Consider the following 22,739-nt stretch of genomic DNA (forward strand, 5'->3'; position numbering starts at 1 on the left):
GGTGGACAAAAAGGCCTCCACACCTTATCTCTTGAAGAAGAAAAATGACAAGGTGGTGGCCATCAAGGTGAACAAGCAAGCCAATAATGGGGTCAAAGGCTTTTGGGTGCCAAAGGAGATTATTTCCAATATGAAGAGCACCAAGAAGGTTTGGATCCTGAAAGGGAAGTGAGAAGTCCATTGGACGCCGGGGAATTTAGAGACTTGGCAAAGCATGGATGCATTAGATGGGGTGCATCATGATGGACAAAATTGTTGCAAAGTGGGTTAGTGAATGCTATGGACCCAAATTCCCCTTCCCATGTTAGGTAACTAGATGTTATTACTTTCAATTGGTATTTCCTTCAAGAAGTATCAATTTGCATTTCCTACAAGTGGTATTTCTTATAAATTGGTATCTTTAAGCATCTAGTTACTTGTCTTGCCTATGTTTGCATTTGCATCTTTTGTCATGCATACACTAGGTATATCTTATGGTAGGCTTGCTCGGTTTCATTCTTAACCCTTGGAGCAAACCTACATGGTTTAAATTTGTTTAGGAGGACGGCACATAGCTTGTCTTTCGATTGTTCATCTAATATGTGCCAAAGTCCAAATTGTAGATAATTTCTCCTGAATATCGCCTTCAAAAATGACCCTCACATTCATATGATGTCATCTTTCAAGTGGTATTTTTTATTCTAAAATCAACGTGCATGTTTCCTACAAGTATTCCATACTTATGTGCACAAATTTAGGGGGAGGTTACTCTACAAGTTGGATGCTTTGAGACTAACACCTTTTCAAGCTTATCATGTGTGTAGTAGTCTCATTGCAAGGAAAATGGAGTCCCCGGAGTTAAGCATCATACTTCAAATATCCACCACCTATTGCAAGTGGTAGAAATCAAATTGATTTCGACATGTGGTATTTCTAAATCGATATCATCATGTTGACTTCACTTTGATATTCATATGCTTTCTCCATGCATTATATAGATTAAATTCCCTTGTGCAATAATTTGCTAATTATGCATGTGCTTTGCCTTCTACCATGTGTATGCATATATTTAGGGGGAGCATAGTCTATATAATGACCTATTCCACTCCACATACAAAGGATCACAAAGTTTGACCCTCCCTTGTGCTACTAATGTCTTCCTTTTCGGTGTTTGATTCCAAAGGGGGAGAATTTAGAGGACCAAAAGCAAGCATTAATTTGTAGGACCAAAAGCTAGATCATAATAATTTACAAGTGGTAATGGTCTACAAGTGGTAATGGTCTGAGAAAGGGAGGATAGTGGATTATGGATTAGCCTATGTAATGGGGAGAATTTGTAGGATCATAAGCAAGGCTTAAATCCATAATACTACATGGGACTTGTTGCAAGGGCAAGATAAGTTTTCAAGTGGTACCTTCTAGTCTTACAAGTAGTATCTTTTAGCATCATATAACCTTGTCCCTTGCATTGCATACTAGCAAGTGGTACCTTCTAGTCTTACAAGTAGTATTTTTATTATTATTTGCTTGTTTTGGTCATGTTATCATCAATCACCAAAAAGGAGGAGATTGTAAGGAAAATGGACCCTAGGCCCGTTTACTTTGGATTTTGGTGTTTGATGACCAACACAACCAAATTCGACTACTAAATTTGCAAGTGATTGTTTTGTAGTTCAATAGGGTGCAAGACGTGACTTGGATGAAGGCAACATGATGATCTGATGATCAACACCATAAGCAAGACTTTAGAAGCACAAGAGAAGACCCAAGATATCAAGCAAAGTCCAAGCACGAAGATAGGAACCAAGCTGGATGCAAGATCGTGAAGAAATGAGCTCATAGAGGTGACCGGACGTTGGACCGGATGCTGGTGGAAAGCAATCGGACGCTCCGATCAAGAGGCTCGGCAACAGTAGGCGTGACCGGACGCTGGCGACAAATTGACCGGATGCAGGACTACAGCATCCAATCGAGTATAGAGAGGTTGCAGAGCGGCAAAATTGCGACCAGACGCTGGCAGCATCCGATCAGTTGATCGATCGTGGCTCTAACGGACGGGATGACCGGACACATCCGGTCAAGACGTGATCAACGTTCGGTCAGTAGTAGAAAAGTGGGATTTCGTTCCCAATGGCTACTTTCTCAGTGGGGCTTATAAATACAACCCCCAACTGGCCAAATGAAGTGTGTGGAGCTGAGGAAACATATCTAGGGTGTTGATACACCATTTTAGTGATCTAGACTTGCATAGTGCTTAGTGATTCATTAGGTGATTAGTGTAGGTGCTTTGCGAAGTGCTTAGGTTGATTAGACCACCGCTTATGCGCTTGCTCTCGGTTTAGGCCTAGTGTTTAGTGAGGTTTGCATACCTCTTACCACTCGGTGCTTGCACGCACCATTGTTATACAATGGAGGGGCTTACCACGGTGGGGAGCATCCAGGAAAGGCTTGCTAGAAGGCACGTCGGAGACCCACTTGCGCGTGGGAAGGCCCGAGGCTATCCACGGAGTTACCCGACCGGGAGCTTGGCCCTTACGAGGGATTCCTGGCGAGGGGCTCGAACGAGGACTAGGGGGAAGCTTGCGTGCTTCTCGATACCTCAGTAAAAATACTAGAGTTGTCGACGGGAGTTTGCATATCTCTACCTTGCTTTTTAGCTTCCGCATTTATATTGATTACATTATTTCTTTTGTGGTAGAGATAACAACACACGAGCAAACTCGTAGTTGCACATTTAGATAGTTTATCTGTTGCATAGGTTTTGCTAAGTCTAGAAAAAGAGGCCATAGTTTAGAAGTAGAAATTTAAGTTGCCTAATTCACCCCCCCTCTTAGGCGTCATGTTCTACTTTAGGCAGCTCTTGAAGCAGCACACTTGGAACTGTCTGGGCAAAATCGGCATTTTCTACCTTAAACTAGTGATAAGACTTTCTCTCCTTGTCAATTGTAGGTCAAATTGACTAGCACGCCATCGAGATTCATAGGATTGGCTAGTCCTATGTTGAAGCCAAGCAGATCTCTGGATCGTTCCAGCTTGCTGCGTGTGCACTCGACGTGGCTACCACATTTTCGTGTCGATAGACCATCACTGGATGTGACTCGAAGTAGTGGCACTGCTTCCTCTTGGCGATGAGGATAGCGTACAGGAACTTTTGGATTTGGTAGTAGCGGGTTTTGGAATCAGACAAGACCACGATAATGAAGGACACTAGGCGCTGTACTTTGAGGGCATGTCCATATTCTTCTCGCTCTACCACCAAAGCGGCACTTACCACCTGCGTGGTGGCCGCAATGTAGAGTAGAAGTGGTTCTCCATCGGTCAAAGGAACCAGGATCGGGGCCTCCGTCAGAAGCTGCTTGACCGTGTCAAGCACCTCCTGACCCTTGGGCGTCCATTCGAAGCAGTCGGCCTTCTTTAGAAGTCAATACAGGGGGAGACCTTATTCACCGAGGCACGAGATGAAGCAGCCGAGCACGGTGAGGCACCCTGTAACTCACTATACCCCCATTATGTTCTGAATCAGGCCCATCCTTGTGACGATCGAGATCTTCTCCTGGTAGGCTTCGATGACACGCTCAGAGATGATGAAGCCCAGCAACATACCCCTTAGGACCCCAAAAACGCATTTCTCGGGTTTGAGCTTAATGCCATTTGCACGGAGTTTCATAAAGGTCTGCTCAAGGTTGGCTACAGCCCGATCAGCCTATTTGGACTTGACCATGATGTTGTCCATGTAGGCCTCAATGGTTCACCCGATGAGGTCTCCGAAACACTTGAACATACAACGCTGGTACATAGCCCCAGTGTTCTTCAGACCAAACGGCATTGTGACATAGCCAACGATCCAAAGGGGTGATGAAAGTTATCGCAAGCTAGTCAGACTCTTTCATCATGATTTGATGGTACCCGGAGTATGCATCAAGGAAGAAAAGGGTTTCACACCCTGTTGTAGAGTCGACTACTTGGTCTATGCATGGCAAAGGAAATAGATCCTTTGGACACACTTTGTTGAGACCCATGTAGTCAACACTAATTCTCCATTTCCCACTCTTCTTTTGTACAAGAATGAGATAGGCTAACCACTTGGGGTGGTACACCTCCTTGATGAACCCAGCCGCCAAAAGTTTCATGGTCTCCTCGCCGATGGCTCTACGTTGCCTCTCGTCGAAATGATGCAGGCGTTGCTTCTCAGGCTTGGAGCCTAGCTTAATCTTCAAGGTATGCTTGGCGACCTCTCTCAAAATGCCTAGCATGTCTAAGGGTTTCCATGCATAGATGTCTTTGTTGGTGTAGAGGAAGTCAACGAACGTGCTTTCCTATTCGGAGGAAAGTGTGGTGCCAATGCACACCACCTTGCTTTTGGAGCCGCTAGGGTCTATGAGGACCTCCTTAGTGCCCTCCATTGGCTTGAAAGACTTGGCTGACCACTGGTGGTCAGGTGTTTCTTCAGTGACCTCCTTCCTGATGGCCACAAGCTCCTTGGAGGTGATGATTGCCATGGCATGATCGCAGCATTCGACCTCGCACTCATAGGCACGCTGAAATGAGGTGTCGATGGTGATGACCCCGCCTGGGCCTAGCATCTTTAGCTTTTGGTAGATGCAGTTGGGGACGGCCATGATCTTCGCGTAGTATGGACATCCTAGGATGGCATGGTAGGTTCCATGGAACCCAAACACCTCAAAGGTGAGGGTCTCCGACCTATAATTAGATGGATCCCCAAACATGACAGGCAGATCGATCTGCCCAAGTGGCATGGCTTGCTTTCTAGGCATGATGTCATGGAAAGGTGCTCTAGTTGGTCGGATGCGGGATCGGCTGATGCCCATGGCGTTGAGCGTCTCGGCGTACATGATGTTGAGGCTGCTGCCTCCGTCCATTAGTGCCTTGGAGAGTCATTTCATGTCGATGATCAGGTCAACCATGAGCAGATACCTCCCTAGTTGTGGGATGATCTCCAGGTGTCAACCATGAGCGAATACCTCCCTAGTTGTGGGATGCTCTCCAGGTGGTTGGTCCAATGAAAGGTTATGGTGGACTCTGACCACCGGAGGAAGGTAGGCGTGGCCGGCTCGGCCATATAGACCTCGCAACGCATGAGGTTCTGGTGACGCTTGGAGTCATAGGCTATTGACCCTCTGAAGATCATGAGGTAGCCATCTGGCATAGGAACACCACCATCCATCCCCTCATCGTCATCCATGATCAGCTTGGGGTCCTTCCCATGCTCCCCCCTATTGAAGCCTCCGGACAAGAACCGCTTCATGAGGTCATAGTCCTTGTATAGATTCTTGATGGGGAAGGAATGGTTCGGGCATGGCCCTTCGAGTAGCTTCTTGAAGTGGTCCGAAGTACCCTCCATGGGCTTCCAACCCCCCTTACAGTTGGCGGTGGCCACAAGCGAGCTCTCACACTGTTGTCTGTTCTTCTTCTTGATGGGACGGTTGGAGGCGCCTTCACCGGCGCCCTCGTCTCGCTTTGCCTTGCCTTTTAGGTGGTCGAAGATCGCTCCAACCGCCTCCTCACCCGAGGCATGGCTAGTGGTGATGTTGAGGAGCTCCTTGAAGGTTCACGGGCCCTTATGTCCTAGCTTATGAACCAGGGACTCGCAGGTGGTCCTAGATAGGAAAGCTCCTATAACATCGGCGTCGACGACGTTAGGCAGCTCGTTGCACTACTGGGAGAAGCGTTGGATGTACCTGCGAAGGGTTTCTCTAGCCTTCTGTCGGTAGTTCTTGAGATCCCATGGGTTCCTATGGCACTTGTACATGCCCTAAAAGTTCTCCACGAAGATCTCTTTCAGGTCCGCCCAACTTTGGATTCTGTTGGGCGGAAGGTGTTCCAACCATGTTCGTGCTGAGATGGCCAGGAACAATGGAAGGTTGCGGATAATGAAATCATCATTATCCACTCCGCCAGCTTGATAGGCAAGTGGATAATCCTTGAGCCATAGTCTAGGGTTTGTTTCCCTAGAGTATTTTAGGATGTTGGTTCGTGGTCAGTACCTTGGTGGGGAGGTGGCATTGAGGATGTGTCCGCTGAAGGCCTGAGGCCCTAGCAGGCCAGGGCTTGGCCTTTGGTCCTCGCCACTGTCATAGCGTCCACCACGATGAGGGTGACAGCCATGGCTAGCTCCCTCTCTTGGCTTATCATGGGTACGTCTGTGGGCATTGAGGGTGTTGCGTGCATCACAGTTGCAGCCAAGATGCTCATGCACCAAGACCATGGTGCACTGCCTAATGCCTTGTGGTGCCTAGTGGACTGATGTATCCTTGTTAGGTTGCTCTAAGGGCATGCACTGACTGGCATTGAGCTCGCATTGCCGAGACAGTGAGCTCTTGGCCTGCTGCACCGCGGCACGCTCGAGTAGTGTGCGAATCTCGTAGTGGGCCTGACGATCCTCAAGGCATCGTGGGCCCTGGAAGCCCATGAAGCAAGGCCACCATAGCAGCGATGTTCTGGAACTGTGGGAGGGTTTCATTGTCCACGATGATCCTCCGGTTCATGTCATAGGCCATGGCACGCGCCCACCATCACCGTGGTGCTCGATCTCCCGATCGAGCTCCATGTGTTCCTGCTCGAGTTGGGGTCATGCTTCCTCAAGCTCTAGGTGCTAAGCCTTCAGCTGCTCCACTGGCAGGCGGGGTGGGGCCCCTGTCTCCCCCTCGACTTTGTCGTCGAGGTTGTTCGTTAGGGTAGCCTCCTCTTTGTGGATGCTTTCGATGTGTCCCTCGAGGGTACCTGTCATGAAACACTCATGAAAGGGGTGAAAACTCCCCCTACTGGAGTTAGAGCCAGAGGGCGACTCCAATTCTCCCATGAGGAGGTCATGGAAAGACTCCATGACATATTTGGTCATCCCCACAAACTCGTCGTTCACAGGGGATGGAGGCGCGCGCTGCGCCATAGGATGGCCATCGGTCCTTGCGGCATTGCAGAGACCGAATTGGAGCACTATCGGTGCGCTTCGGATGAGGTATTCGAGAGAAAATGGCTTTCCTCCAGCAAGTTGTGCCATGACGTTGGCGAACGAGAAGGTGAGGTGGCGTAGATCCTCCCAGGATGGTCGAGGTCCTAGGAAGACACCGAGCTAGCACTCTAGCGCCCCATAGTCGAAGTCAATTTAACACCCTAAAATTTGCCTCTTTTGAAATAGAGCCAAAATGATTTATTTATGAATTTTGTGCACATGAAATATAGGAAAATAAAAATTTTCAAATTAAAATACATCATAAGGTAGCAACATGTTGAGCATACATGCCATTGCATTTGATTTTATTGGTTGAGTGGTTTTAATTGAAAAGTCAAAATGGTTAAAATGCTTTTGAAATGAAATTAAAAATGGCTTTGAAATAAAAGAAAAGAAAATTTGAAAATAAGAGGATTTAAAAATGGTAAAATTTATTTTTAAAAACTTACCAAAATTTCTCATTTATATTTGAGATGAAAAGTATGCTGAAAACATATTCGGATTTGATATGATTTACATAGAATTTGGCTTGGATTTGGAAACTCAAAGTAGAAAAAGGATTTGGAAAAAAAAGAAACCTCCCCTCTCTCATTTGGCCCGAAGGCCCACCCTTCTTTTGCCCCGGCCCACTCTTTTCCTTCTCTTCCTAGATTGGCCAGCCCGGCGGCCCAGCTTCACTCCCCCTCCCTTCTCCTTCTCCAGCGCACCAGCCTGCTCCACCTCGGCCCACTCGGCGGCCTGCTCCGCGCACCTCCCCCTCCTTCCCGCTTTCTCCCGCACCGGCTCGCAGCTCATGGCCTCCTCGCATTTTGGCTTCGCCCGCACGCGCGCGCTCGGCAGCCCACTACTGTGCGGCCCATAGCTCTCGCACCTGTGCCCCCGCCCCCTTCTCCCTCACTGCCCCGTGGGTCCCGCCTGTCAACACCACCTCCCTCCCTTTCCTTTCTTCCCTGGCGCACTCCTTTCCTTTCCAGCCGCCCGATGATGGCGCACGCCAAAACGACAAGCCGCCGCGCCCGCGCCCGTATGGCAGGTGCCCAAATCACCGTGCCCCACTTCCCTACCATCTACGTAGCACTGCCCTGCCTTTAAAGCCCGAGCCAGACCCCCCCTTCTTCTCCCTTTTCCCCATCCATGCTCAAGCGCTCACCACCGCTGCCCCATAGCCGTAATTCGCTGTACCAGCACCACTAGCCCCCGACGGTGATGTGTCCCGAGGCTCTGCCTGGTTCCCCCGTGCCCGTAGGTAACTTCAATTTCATGTTTTGGTCTCGATTGCTTAGATTTCTCGCTCACCCGCACCCCTTTCTCTCTCTCTAGCCGCCGTCGTCGACGACCGCCCCTTTGGAGCCTCCCCAGACGCCGCACTCCGTTCCAATCGATTCGCGGTGAGCTTCTTCACCTCCCCGTGCCTCCATTGTATTGAACTAAACTCTAGAACGCCATATCAGCAAGCATCAGCCATCACCGGCCATGGCACCGCCGTGGGATGCCGCTCCAGCACAATCCCTGCCCTTGATAGCGCATTCGTTAAGTTTGCGGGGTCCTGCGATTCACGTTAGTGGGTTCGGATTGGGTTGGGATGGACGAAGTCGCCGTACTGGCGTCCACCACCATGCTGCCTCACCGCCGGTAATGGAGGCTCACCGGAGCCGCTGTGCTGTGACCGAAGTTCGTCCCGATTGCACAGCACTGTCAAATCTATTTTGCACGGCTAGGATTAGATCATACCGTGTGTGGGTGTAACTGGTCCATCGCGAGCGGTGGACTCGGTCCACAGTGCCGGTCAGCGCGCGTCCACCATACATGTGGTGGACCGTGCCAATAGCATGCTGCCACGTGGCTACCCAGTCAGTAGCCGAGTCAACCTTTGGTCAGCCACGCCCATTTTTGCAGAATAGCCCCCCTATTTTCGGTGAATCAACCCGCAATCCAAATCAGTTCAAAATAATTTCTTTTAGGTCCTATTTTCTTCTATTTTAGCCCCTATAGTTTTGAGTATTAGTGCCCACAGTCCAGTTAGCATTTAAAATTCATAGTTAATTAGTTTAAATTCAAATTTGAGTTCAATTAATTACAGAAATGCCACTGAACCTTATTTCATGCGTAACTTTTGCGTTTTAAGTCCGATTTGACCCGTTCAAATTGCGTTAGGACCGTATTTATGTTTTCTACATGTTTATAGTACTGTTAGGCATGTTTGCAATATTAGAAATTCATGGATAGATTTAATCTATTATTTAACTATAGGAAAACTTGTTTAAATCATAACTATTCATTTTAACTCTGAAATAGTCCATTCAAGTTGCGTTCGTTTCATAACGACGTGACCTATGCATTAGTAGCAATAATTTCTATGTCAAAATCTCTAGAATTTCATGGTTTAAATCCCAACTTGGATAATAAATATGTCACTAGATTTATAAATAAAATGTAATAAATTCCACTTTGATTTTTAAAACCAAATATAAGTTGACTTAATTCAACTTAAGTATTTTCTCTAAAATATCTTATACAAGTTTTATATAATTATTAAAATAAATGAAGTCATTGGTATTATTTTTAAAGTAAATCGCTCGGTAGTTGTATCTTTTCAATCGTAGCTCCGATTAGCGTGTCTCTCGCGACTGTGTGTTTGTAGCAATGCGTAGAACCGTATTTCAATCTCTTTTACTTATTTTTCTATGATTGGTGTACTGTTCTGATATAGATGCAATTATATGCTATGCATGTATGTGTATGGATGTTTGTGTGGTGTTCTACGATTATGTCCAGATGGTGAGATATACGTGGTGATCCAGAAGAAGAAGAAGGATGTGAAGATTAAAGCTTACCGAAGGATCGGTGTGTAAGGCAAGTATAGCATGGGACCATCCTTGTTACCTATTCACATTTAATCACTTAATTCATATTGCATGTGTCTACCTTGTTTCCATTACAGATATCCTAGATATTTGATGTCTTGTACCTTGAAACCTCTGGGTTATTACATTGGGTAGTTTTTGCTAGTGCTTAATCAAAACCATGATCTTGTAACTTGACTAATGATATATGCAATAAACATTAAAACATGACTTTTTAGTAACATGGAAACAGGGGCCTGGAGTGTTTAGCTACTTTCTAAATGCTTTAGATTCCTCTCCCTAAGGACTTATCTATAAGCGATCATCTGGGACTTACAGTACAGCTGTGAGGGCTATATGGCTCTGGCTTTAGCTCAGTATGAGGACCTTTTCTAGCTTGTTAGTGGTTACCTTTATGGCGCATAAGGGTATATTTTCTTTTCTGCTAGGATGTGTGTACCGTGCTGCGTGGCTACGCATGCCACTCCTAGAGAGGGGCCACATACACCTAGCGGCCCTAACTTGTTAGAAGAACCTTTGAAAGGCTTCATAGTGAACCCTGCCGACCTTCCTTGGTAGTGGGTAAAGAGGCTGATCACCTTGGGCAAAAGGGTAAATCACGACTCACAGTGAAAGTGTACAAACTCTGCAGAGTATAAAACTGATATATCAGCCGTGCTCACGGACACGAGCGGCCTTGGACCCTTATGGAATAGAGATGATCACTAATGGATGATTGTACTAATGATTAATTGTTTATGCTATACATTAATCATGTTTACCTGATCATGTGTTTATGGGCTTATGGATAAACTTGTTGCCAACCAATTGCTAAAACTATGCTAAACAAAGGCTAATCGCTGTAAACCAATGTCAGCTTTTTGAGCCTCGTGAACCCCATGATATAATTGTTAAGTACGACATGTACATACGCTTGCTTTACTTTTCTATACATTGGATAAAAATCCCGGATGGGTACCAGATTGCTGGTTTGGAGGAGTTAGGTTTGTGGTCAACCAGTCAGTCGTCCCTGTGGATTTGGAGTCTTCGCCAAAAGGTTATATTCCTTTTACTAATATGTTATGTAATAAGCATTGTCTTTTGATATTACCCTTAATTGTGGCTATATGTGAGATTTGACTTCCTAGGCTCACATATAGTGTGTATCTGGTTTTATCTATAAAACCGGGTGCTACAGTCGAGGAGTTGGTCGCTTCTGGGGGTGCGGTCCTCTGGTGCATGCAGCTGTAGCTCCTCAAGCACCTCGGCTATCATGTCGAGGCTAGTGGAGTGGAGAGGTCAGATGGTGGTAGGAGCCACTGCCAACTCTCCCTCCATCATGATGATGAAGTCTAGGTTCACAAAGCGCACGTGCACGCTCGGGACCTAGCTGATGTTGCGACTAGCCATTCAAGGCCTATTATGGATGTCGAGACACACAAAAGGCTCCTACCTGGCGTGCCATCTATCAGTGTTTTGAGCTACCACCAATGATTAAATTTCTAATATTGCGCATCTAGCTCAGATGGTGTGCTAAGAGGACATGAGGTTTATACTGGTTCGGGCAAAATGTCTCTATGTCCAGTTCGTTGCTGCTGCTCGTGTTACTAGCACTGAAAGTTCATAGTAGGGGTTACAAATGGGCGAGAGAGGGTTAGGTCCCAAGTCTCTGATGGAAAGGGTGAATGGGTGCCAAGAGCTCAGTCGCTGCTCGACTACGTGTTCGGGATTTGGTGGATCGATCGGATTCGAGTCCGGTGGTTTGATGCGATGTGTTGTGAAATTTTGTCCGATGCCCCCTAATGGGATGCCCTGCTTTCTGTTTTATAGGCCAAGGGAAAGCAGGGGTTACAGTGGAGGGAAAGGGGAGAATGAGAAGGAGAAGAGGTCCTCTAGGATCGTCGGGTCCTTCTTTCCCTACATGCGGGTCCTGCCGACCCTGTAGACGTCAATAGGGATAGCTCCATGTTGTGGCCCTATCCGTCACTAACTCCATGTGCAGGCATCATCTCCCGGTCGTGGTGCCCCACTCTGTCCTGATGGACGTCGTGGTGAACTAACGCGCCCGTTAGTGCCCGTACGAGGGTTATGGTGAAGTATTGGTCCCCGACATTATGCAAAAACCCAAGTTTCTAAGCATGAATAACGTAAGGAGATTTGAATCCAAGCTATTCCATTTTTCAATTACCCAAGATATTTTGGTAGACACTTGGAAGTTCACAAGTTATGGTGAAGCTTGGAATAACCGGTATACAGATTACAAATCAAGGAGATGAACCCGATTAGTCCTTAAAACTTTACTCGAGGACGAGCAAAGGACTAAGTTTGGGGGAGCTTGTTGGCGATGCTTAACTTGTAATCCTACCACCAACATTTAAACAAAAAATAAGCAAATGTAAAACACCAAAACTTAGAATTAGGGGTTTTACTCACACATTCCATGAGTTTTGGTACAAGTATGTTTTGTAGGTCACAAACATAAAATGCATAGAGAAATTCACCAAAAGACGCTTTTCGACGCTGAATTGCGCAAAGGAATGACAAAGGCACCTACCAACTCAAATCAAATAGAGCAAAGCACCACCGGGAAGCGATCCAGGTCTAGCCTAAAGATGGCAACGGGCAAAAAATATCCGCGTGCCCGCGGATAGAAAATCCGATGGGCATGGATATGGGTTTAAGTTTGTGCCCACAGGCACGGGCATGGGTGTGATTCTAAACCCGATGGATATTTGCTCGTGGGCATGGAAAAATGATATCCGCACCCGCAAATCCGCTAGACCCGCGCCAATGACCCTATAAGTCTATATACGGTTGTATGTCTTTATTCGTGTTAATTTGTGATGATTTGAGATACACTAATGTAGATGTACTTTTGATTACTCTTGTATGGTCAATGTGTCATACTTTATCTAATGTTGAGATATAAACGTTTATTTTTTGATATATTGTTTCTTACTTGCTATTAAGATATGGTTGAGTGCTTTGTTGCTTTATTTTTTCGGGTATACGGGTGTGCCCGCGGGCATGTGATATCCGCGGATAGCGGGCACGGGCATGGTTTTCTACCCGTGACGGTTAACGGGCGTGGGCGCGGGCATGGATTTTTGCTTGCGGGTATGGATATCTAGGGCTAGTATCCGCGCGGATTTTACCCGTTGCCATCTTTAGTCTAGCCCAATGCCTGCCACGTGAAGGCGGTGGTCAAGGGGTAGCTGACCCCAGGGGCGGCATAAAGCTCTAGTTTGGTTTTGGTTAATTGATGAAACCCTAAGTGCTAACCTAGTTTATCAAGATGATTATGAGATAGGTAGCACTACTCCAAGTGATGAAGCAATGGCGAAGATCATGACAATGGTGATGGCATGGTGATGGTCAAATGCTTAAACTTGGAAAAGAAGAAAGAGAAAAACAAAAGGCTCAAGGCAAAGGTATAAAATGTAGGAGCCATTTTGTTTTAGTGATCAAGACACTTGGTGAGTGTGATCACATTTAGGATAGGTAGCCATACTATTAAGAGGAGTGAAACTCGTATTGAAATGCGGTTATCAAAGTGCCACTAGATGCTCTAACTCATTACATATGCATTTAGGATATAGTGGAGTGCTAACATCCTTGAAAATGTTTGTGAAAATACGCTAACACATGTGCACAAGGTGATACACTTGGTGGTTGGCACATTTGATCAAGGGTGGTGAAGTTTAGGTGCAAGGGTAAGAAACTCCACCGACGGAGTGTCCGCCCATAGAGTGCGGACAGTCCGATGGTACCACCGGCGCCCTAGACAGAAAAGTTGGAGGTCACTGCAAGTGACCGACGTTGGCCTCGGCTGGACCGGTGCGTCCGGTCAGTGGCAGTAGAGGGTGCGTGCGTTGGTCTATTGACCGGACGCTAGGTCACTCAGCGACTGGACGCTGATAGGCTGCATCCGGTCAAACTGATGGGTCTGCACAGTACCTAGGGTATTTGCACTGGACTCTGGTCTATGTCCGGTCAAGGTGGACCGGATGTGTCCGGTCGAAAAAATATGCCTCGGGGAGCTTACTAGAAATGACCGGACGCTAGGGCTTCAGCGTCCGGTCAGTTTTGCCAGAGCGTCCGGTCAGCTTCGTAGCCATTGAAATCTGACGAACAGCGTTTGAAGCTAGTGATGCGTGGCGTCCATCGGGCGACTGGACGCTGAGGGCCAGTGTCTGGTCAAGTCTGACCGGAGCATCCGGTCAGCCCGCAGTGTGCCCAGTGAAGGGGTACAACGGCTCTATTTCTTGGGGGCTTCTATTTAAGCCCCATGGCCGGCTCAAGCTCACTCTCTTGCACATTTTCATTGACATAGCAACCTTGTGAGCTTAGCCAAAGTCCTCCCACTCATCTCCATCAGTGATTCATCATCTTTGTGAGATTGGGAGAGAATCCAAGTGCATTGCTTGAGTGATTGCATCTAGAGGCACTTGGTATTCGTGTTGCGCTGCGGATGTCGCTTGTTACTCTTGGTGGTTGCCACCACCTAGATGGTTGGAGCAGCGGTGGAGGATTGGCACGAGTTGGTGATTATTCGTGGCCATCTCCGGTGATTGTGAGGGGAGTTGTACCTTCCACGGTGGAGCGCCGAAAGGTAACTCTAGTAAATTGCTCATGTCATTGAGTTACCTCACTTGTGGGTCGGTTCTTGTGGTGTCCTATCGTGTGGACGAGGTTTGTGAAACACCTCTTAGCCGCCGAACCACCAAGTGTTGATCGACACAATGGGGACTAGCGTGTTGGCAAGCACGTGAACCTCGGGAGAAAAATCGGTTGTCTCTTGTCATTTGCATTCTCCTGGTGATTGGCTTAATCTTCATCTTGTGATTGGTTCATCCCCTACATGGCGGTATAATCACCCTACTCACCTATTTACATTCTTGCAAACTAGTTGATACAAGCTCTTTAGTGTAATTAGAATTGAGAGCTTGCTTTATTATTGTCATTCATCTAGTTGAGCTCTTTAGAGTAGCAAGATTGAGAGCTCTTAGTGAGTAGTTACATAGCAAGTTTGGGTGCCTAAGTAATCATTGCAACTAGAATTGTTGGATAGGTGGCTTGCATCCCTTGTAGTGCTAGAGCAAGTTTGCATTACGCTATTTGCCATACTAATCAAATTGCTCTAGTTGATTTGTAGATTTTTGAATAGGCTATTCACCCCCCTCTAGCCATATTAGGACCTTTCTAGTGGTATCGGAGCTAGGTTACCATTTGATTGAAGGCTTAACAACCTCGGTGTTAAATTACGGCTCAAGTTGTGTTCAACCATGTGGGGGGCAAACCACCGTTCTTTGATGGCACATGCTATGATTATTGGAAGAGAAAGATGAGGATGTATCTTGGTTTAATCAATGATCAATTATGGGAAGTGATCAAGAATGACTATGCTATCATTGATCCCGATGATCCCACCAACCAAGATAAGATCAACAAGCAATGCAATACAATGGCTCTCAACACTATATACAATGCCATTGATTCCAAGGTGTTTGAGCAAATCAAGGATTGTGAAAGAGCAAATGAGGTGTGGAAGAGATTGGAGGAAACATATGAGGGCACACGGGCGGTGAAGAGTGCCAAGTTGTATATCCTCAAGGACAAATTGACAAGCTTCAAGATGAAGGAAGATGAGAGCATTCCGGAGATGTTCCATCGATTGCAAGTAATTGTCAATGACTTGAAGGCTTTGGGAGAGAAGATCAAGGATGATGACATCTCTCATCGGTTCTTGATGTGCCTACCTCCAAGATTTGAGATGTTAAGATTGCTAATCATAAGAGGAGGATTGAAGGATATTACCCCCAACCAAGTACTAGGTGATGTCATGACACAAGAGACATACCATGTGGAAAGGAAGGGGGATGACAAGGATGACAAGAAGGATGAAGAAGACAAGAAGAAGAAAAGCATAGCATTCAAGGCTAGCTCATCATCATCAAAGAACAAGGGCAAGTCCAAGAAAGAATCAAGTGATGATGATCTTAGTGATATTGATGATGAAGCTATGGCTCTCTTTGTGCGCAAGATGGGCAAGTTCATGAAGAAGAAGGGCTATGGTGCAAGAAAGAGAAGAGATCACACCAAGAAGAAAGAGTATGTGAGAAGATGCTACAATTGCAAAAGCCCCGATCATGTAGTAGAAAATTGTCCATACAATAGTGACAATGATGAGGATGAGAAGAAGAAGCACAAGGAGGATAAAAAAGAAAAGAAGGAGAAGAAGGAGAAGAGAATGACCTTTCAAAAGAAGAAGGGTGGAGGCTATGTGGTCACATGGGATAGTGATGGCTCTTCGGATAGTGATAGCTCTAGTGATGATGACAAGAAATCTATCAAGAGAGCACTAGCAAGCATTGCCATCAACAACAAGCCCTCCATCTTCGACACTCCATCGACGTGCCTCATGGCAAAACCTACCAAGGTAAAATATGATGTGAGTGATGATGATGAATGTGAAAGTGATGCTTGTAGGAGTGATGATGATGATGAGGAGTACTCCAAGGAGGAGCTCATGGACATGTGTGAGCAAGTGCATACTTGCTTTGAGATGAAGAGAAAGGAGTGCAAGGAATTGAACAAGAAAGTCAAATTTCTTGAGCAATCCCTTGATGAGCTCAATGCCACTCATGAGAGGCTAATGGAAGCCCATGAGAAGCTTGGTAAAGCTCACTCTAAGCTTGAAAAGGCTCACTCCTCTCTTATTGAGCAAGTCAAAGTGGAGGAAGCCAAGAAGGAGCAAGTGATCATAACATGTGATGTGGGACTAACATGTGATCTTATTGATGAATCTTTTCATGAACCCATTATTGTTGCTCCTACTAACACTTCTTGTAGCACAATCATTACTACTCCACCTATGAATGATACATCACTAATGGTGGAAAATGAGAACCTCAAGAAGGAGGTGAATGAGCTCACTCGTGCCTTAGGCAATGCCTATGGTGGAGAAGCCCACTTGCTAAAATGCTTGGGTAGCCAAAGATTTTCTCTCAACAAAGAGGGATTAGGCTATACCCCCAAGAAAGGCAAGGCGGCCTTTGTCACTCCCAAAGCTAGCTTTGTGAAGGGCAATGGTCGATTTTGCAATAGATGCAAGCAAGTTGGGCATATAGAGAAAAATTGCAAGACTAACAAGAACAAGCTACCTAATGTATCCTCAATCAAATTTGATTCTTGTTACACGCTTTATAAGGGTGCCAATGGTGTGAAGGCTAAGTTCATTGGTACACCAATTGTGGGCCCAAAGAAGAAGGTCATTTGGGTACCAAAGACCTTGGTGACTAACCTACAAGGACCCAAGCAAGTTTGGGTACCTAAAAGGAATTGATCTTCTTTTGTAGGTAAATTATAAAGCCAGAGGAAGGCTTTGGGTGCTTGATAGTGGGTGCACACAACACATGACCGGCGATCCAAGAATGTTCAATTCAATCAATGAAAGCAAGAGCAATGGGATTGATAGTATCACATTTGGTGACAATGGCAAAGGCAAGGTCAAAGGGCTTGGTAAGATTGCAATATCCAATGATTTGAGCATTTTCAATGTGCTACTAGTAGAGAGCTTGAACTTCAACCTATTGTCGGTAGCTAAATTGTGTGATCTTGGTTTCAAGTGCATATTTGGTGTGGATGATGTAGAGATCATAAGTGTAGATGGATCTAACTTGATATTCAAAGGACTTAGATATGAGAATCTATACTTAGTTGATTTCAATACTAGAGAAGCTCAATTGTCAACATGTTTGATCACTAAGTCAAGCATGGGTTGGTTATGGCGTAGAAGGCTTGGTCATGTTGGAATGAAACAATTGAATAAGTTGATTAAGCATGACTTAGTTAGAGGCTTGAAAGATGTCACATTTGAGAAGGATAAGCTATGTAGTGCATGTCAAGCCGGAAAACAAGTTGGTAACACACATCCTAAGAAGAGCATGATGAGCACATCTAAGGCATTTGATTTGATGCATATGGACTTGTTTGGACCAACCACATACACTAGCATTGGTGGAAACAAATATGGATTTGTGATTGTGGATGATTTCACTAGATACACATGGGTCTTCTTTCTTTCTGACAAGAGTGATGTGTTTGCAACATTCAAATAATTTGTCAAAGGCATTCACAATGAGTTTGAAACAACAATCAAGAAAGTTAGAAGTGACAATGGTAGTGAATTCAAGAACACTAGAATTGATGAGTTGTGTGATGAATTTGGAATTAGACATCAATTCTCGGCCAAGTATACTCCTCAATCAAATGGGCTAGTTGAAAGAAAGAATAGAACCTTGATTGATATGGCGAGATCAATGTTGAGTGAGTACAATGTGAGTCATTCATTTTGGGCCGGAGCAATCAACACGGCTTGCTACTATAGCAACCGACTCTATTGTCACCCTATGATGGAAAAGACACCTTATGGCTATTGAATGGAAGAAAGCCCAACATAGCATACTTCCGGGTTTTTGGTTGTAAATGCTATATATTGAAGAAAGGCACTAGATTGAGCAAGTTTGAAAAGAAATATGATGAAGGTTTCTTGCTTGGCTACTCCACTACTAGCAAGGCTTATAGAGTTTGGAATTTGGCTAGTGGTACTCTTGAGGAGGTTCATGATGTGGAATTTGATGAAACAAATGGTTCCCAAGAGGAAGATGAGAACTTAGATGATGTAAAAGGCACTCAATTGGTCAATGCAATGAAGAACATGGATATTGGTGAGTTAAGGCCTAGAGAGGTGATTGATGTTGAAGATGACAAGAATCAAGTGCTCTCTAACTCAAATATGCAATCTAGTGGTTCTCATGATCAAATCCAAGCAAGAACTAGTAATGGCAATGTGCAAGATCAACAAATGGCTAGTTCATCATCTCAACCAAGTGATCAATCTAATGCAAGCAATCAAATGCAAGTGCTTCAACCAACTAATGTTGCAAGAGATCATCCATTGGACACTATCATTAGTGATATTTCAAGAGGTGTGCAAACAAGATCAAGATTGGCTTCATTTTGTGAGCATTTCTCATTTGTGTCATCCATTGAACCTAAGAAGATAGATGAAGCTTTGAGGGATGTTGATTGGATCAATGCTATGCATGAAGAGCTAAACAACTTCATAAGAAACCAAGTATGGGATTTAGTTGAGAGGCCTAAGGATCATAATGTGATTGGAACTAAGTGGGTCTTTCAGAACAAGCAAGATCAAGATGGGATAGTAATAAGGAACAAAGCAAGATTAGTGGCTCAAGGTTACACTCAAGTTGAAGGTCTTGACTTTGGAGAAACATATGCCCCGGTTGCAAGATTGGAAGCAATTAGGATCTTGCTAGCTTATGCTTGTGCCCACAACATTAAGTTGTACCAAATGGATGTGAAAAGTGCATTTCTAAATGGGTACATCAATGAGCTTGTGTATGTTGAGCAACCTCCTGGTTTTGAAGATGAGAAGAAACCCAACCATGTCTACAAGTTGAGAAAAGCTTTGTATGGATTGAAACAAGCACCTAGAGCATGGTATGAGAGATTGAGGGATTTCCTACTCTCTAAGGGATTCAAGATGGGAAAGGTTGACACCACTCTCTTCACCAAGAAGCTTGGGAATGACTTGTTTGTAATGCAAATCTATGTTGATGATATCATCTTTGGGTCAACAAATGAAGGATTTTGTGAGGAGTTTGGCAAGATGATGGCAAGTGAGTTTGAGATGTCCATGATTGGAGAGCTTAGTTACTTCCTTGGTCTTCAAATCAAGCAAATGAAGAATGGCACATTTGTAAGTCAAGGCAAGTATATCAAGGACATGCTCAAGAAGTTTGGAATGGATGATAGTAAAGCTATTAGTACACCAATGGGGACAAGTGGAAGCTTGGATAGTGATACTAGTGGCAACATGGTGGATCAAAAGATGTATCGGTCTATGATTGGAAGCCTACTCTATGTGACCGCATCAAGGCCGGATGTGATGTTTAGTGTATGCATGTGTGCTAGATTTCAAGCCTCACCAAGAGAAAGTCATTTGAAGGCAACTAAGAGAATATTGAGGTACTTGAAGCATACACAACATGTTGGATTATGGTATCCCAAAGGAGCAGGATTTGAGTTGATTGGATATTAGGATTCCGATTATGCGGGATGCAAAGTTGAGAGAAAGAGCACATCGGGCACATGTCAACTATTGGGAAGATCACTTGTATCTTGGTCATCAAAGAAGCAAAATAGTGTAGCACTTTCAACCGCCGAAGCGGAGTATATTTCGGCCGGTAGTTGTTGTGCACAATTACTTTGGATGAAGGCCACTTTGAGTGATTTTGGAATCAAGTTCAAGCAAGTGCCATTGCTATGTGACAATGAAAGTGCCATAAAGGGGGAGAGATAATATATGACAAAAGAAGGGGATTAATTCAAATTTTGAGCATACAAATAGGGGGAGCAAGCTCATAAACTTGTATGGTGCATTTGAATGAGCATTACATATGTTTGCTTGCATGGCATAAGTTTTAATTTCAAAAATCCATGCTTGTGTGGTGTATGCTAGTTGTAGGTTTGAATGTTGAAATGAAAAACTAGCATGCATAGGCTAAGTAACTAGACTTATGTTCATTCTATGGAAACTAGACCCTTGCATGTAATGGTGATCTCACGGGGTATTCTAGTTCTTGTATATGTCTAGTTACTAATGGTGCTAAGGATGGTATATTGGTGCACTCTGATGGGTATCATGCTTCAAAGGTCCATCTCTTATACCTTAGCATCATTTGGTAGAAATTGACTCCTATATTTCCTATCTAATCATATGTGCAAAGCTTCAATCCAAACTCTTAGCACATATGTAGGGGGAGCAATTGCTATCATAAGGAGTTCATGAAACTTGCCCATATCCTTTACACATGGTAAATATGCTTGGGCAAGCAACATGGATTCAAAAGAACTTTAATTCATATCTTTGTATAAGGGTTGTCATCAATTACCAAAAAGGGGGAGATTGAAAGCTCTAGTTTGGTTTTGGTTAATTGATGAAACCCTAAGTGCTAACCTAGTTTATCAAGATGATTATGAGATAGGTAGCACTACTCCAAGTGATGAAGCAATGGCGAAGATCATGACAATGGTGATGGCATGGTGATGGTCAAATGCTTAAACTTGGAAAAGAAGAAAGAGAAAAACAAAAGGCTCAAGGCAAAGGTATAAAATGTAGGAGCCATTTTGTTTTAGTGATCAAGACACTTGGTGAGTGTGATCACATTTAGGATAGGTAGCCGTACTATTAAGAGGAGTGAAACTCGTATCGAAATGCGGTTATCAAAGTGCCACTAGATGCTCTAACTCATTACATATGCATTTAGGATATAGTGGAGTGCTAACATCCTTGAAAATGTTTGTGAAAATATGCTAACACATGTGCACAAGGTGATACACTTGGTGGTTGGCACATTTGATCAAGGGTGGTGAAGTTTAGGTGCAAGGGTAAGAAACTCCACCGACGGAGTGTCCGCCCGTAGAGTGCGGACAGTCCGACGGTGCCACCGGCGCCCTAGATAGAAAAGTTGGAGGTCACTGCAAGTGACCGACGCTGGCCTCGGCTGGACCGGTGCGTCCGGTCAGTGGCAGTAGAGGGTGCGTGCGTTGGTCTATTGACCAGACGCTGGGTCACTCAGCGACCGGACGCTGATAGGCTGCGTCCGGTCAAACTGATGGGTCTGCACAGTACCTAGGGTATTGCACCGGACGCTGGTCTATGTCCGGTCAAGGTGGACCGGACGTGTCCGGTCAAAAAAATACGCCTCGGGGAGCTTACTAGAAACGACCGGACGCTGGGGCTTCAGCGTCCGGTCAGTTTTGCCGGAGCGTCCGGTCAGCTTCGTAGCCATTGAAATCTGACGAACAACGTTTGAAGCTAGTGATGCGTGGCGTCCATCGGGCGACCGGACGCTGAGGGCCAGCGTTCGGTCAAGTCTGACCGGAGCATCCGGTCAGCCCGCAGTGTGCCCAGTGAAGGGGTACAACGGCTCTATTTTGTGGGGGCTTCTATTTAAGCCCCATGGCCGGGTCAAGCTCACTCTCTTGCACATTTTCATTGACATAGCAACCTTGTGAGCTTAGCCAAAGTCCTCCCACTCATCTCCATCATTGATTCATCATCTTTGTGAGATTGGGAGAGAATCCAAGTGCATTGCTTGAGTGATTGCATCTAGAGGCACTTGGTATTCGTGTTGCACTGCGGATTTCGCTTGTTACTCTTGGTGGTTGCCACCACCTAGACGGTTGGAGCAGCGGTGGAGGATTGGCACGAGTTGGTGATTGTTCATGGCCATCTCCGGTGATTGTGAGGGGAGTTGTACCTTCCCCGGCGGAGCACCGAAAGGTAACTCTAGTAAATTGCTCATGTCATTGAGTTACCTCACTTGTGGGTCGGTTCTTGCGGTGTCCTATCGTGTGGACGAGGTTTGTGAAACACCTCTTAGCCGCCAAACCGCCAAGTGTTGGTCGACACAACGGTGACTAGCGTGTTGGCAAGCACGTGAACCTCGGGAGAAAAATCGGTTGTCTCTTGTCATTTGCATTCTCCTAGTGATTGGCTTAATCTTCATCTTGTGATTGGTTCATCCCCTACATGGCGGTATAATCACCCTACTCACCTATTTACATTCTTGCAAACTAGTTGATACAAGCTCTTTAGTGTAATTAGAATTGAGAGCTTGCTTTATTATTGTTATTCATCTAGTTGAGCTCTTTAGAGTAGCAAGATTGAGAGCTCTTAGTGAGTAGTTACATAGCAAGTTTGGGTGCCTAAGTAATCATTGCAACTAGAATTGTTGGATAGGTGGCTTGCAACCCTTGTAGAGCTAGAGCAAGTTTGCATTATGCTATTTGCCATACTAATCAAATTGCTCTAGTTGATTTGTAGATTTTTGAATAGGCTATTCACCCCCGCCTCT

The 22,739-nt window shown here is 45.2% G+C and overlaps 1 protein-coding gene across 1 annotated transcript; it reads right to left on the reverse strand.

Moving 5' to 3' along the window:
- Positions 1–4,295: 4,295 nt before the first annotated feature.
- LOC136503427 (uncharacterized) lies at positions 4,296–4,859 on the reverse strand. Its single transcript, XM_066498510.1, has one exon. It carries the CDS (start codon positions 4,857–4,859, stop codon positions 4,296–4,298), a length of 564 nt encoding a protein of 187 aa, XP_066354607.1.
- Between the last annotated feature and the right edge of the window lie 17,880 nt (positions 4,860–22,739).

The sequence above is a fragment of the Miscanthus floridulus genome, chromosome 14, assembly GCF_019320115.1.
Source record: "Miscanthus floridulus cultivar M001 chromosome 14, ASM1932011v1, whole genome shotgun sequence".
Taxonomy (NCBI): Eukaryota; Viridiplantae; Streptophyta; class Magnoliopsida; order Poales; family Poaceae; genus Miscanthus; species Miscanthus floridulus.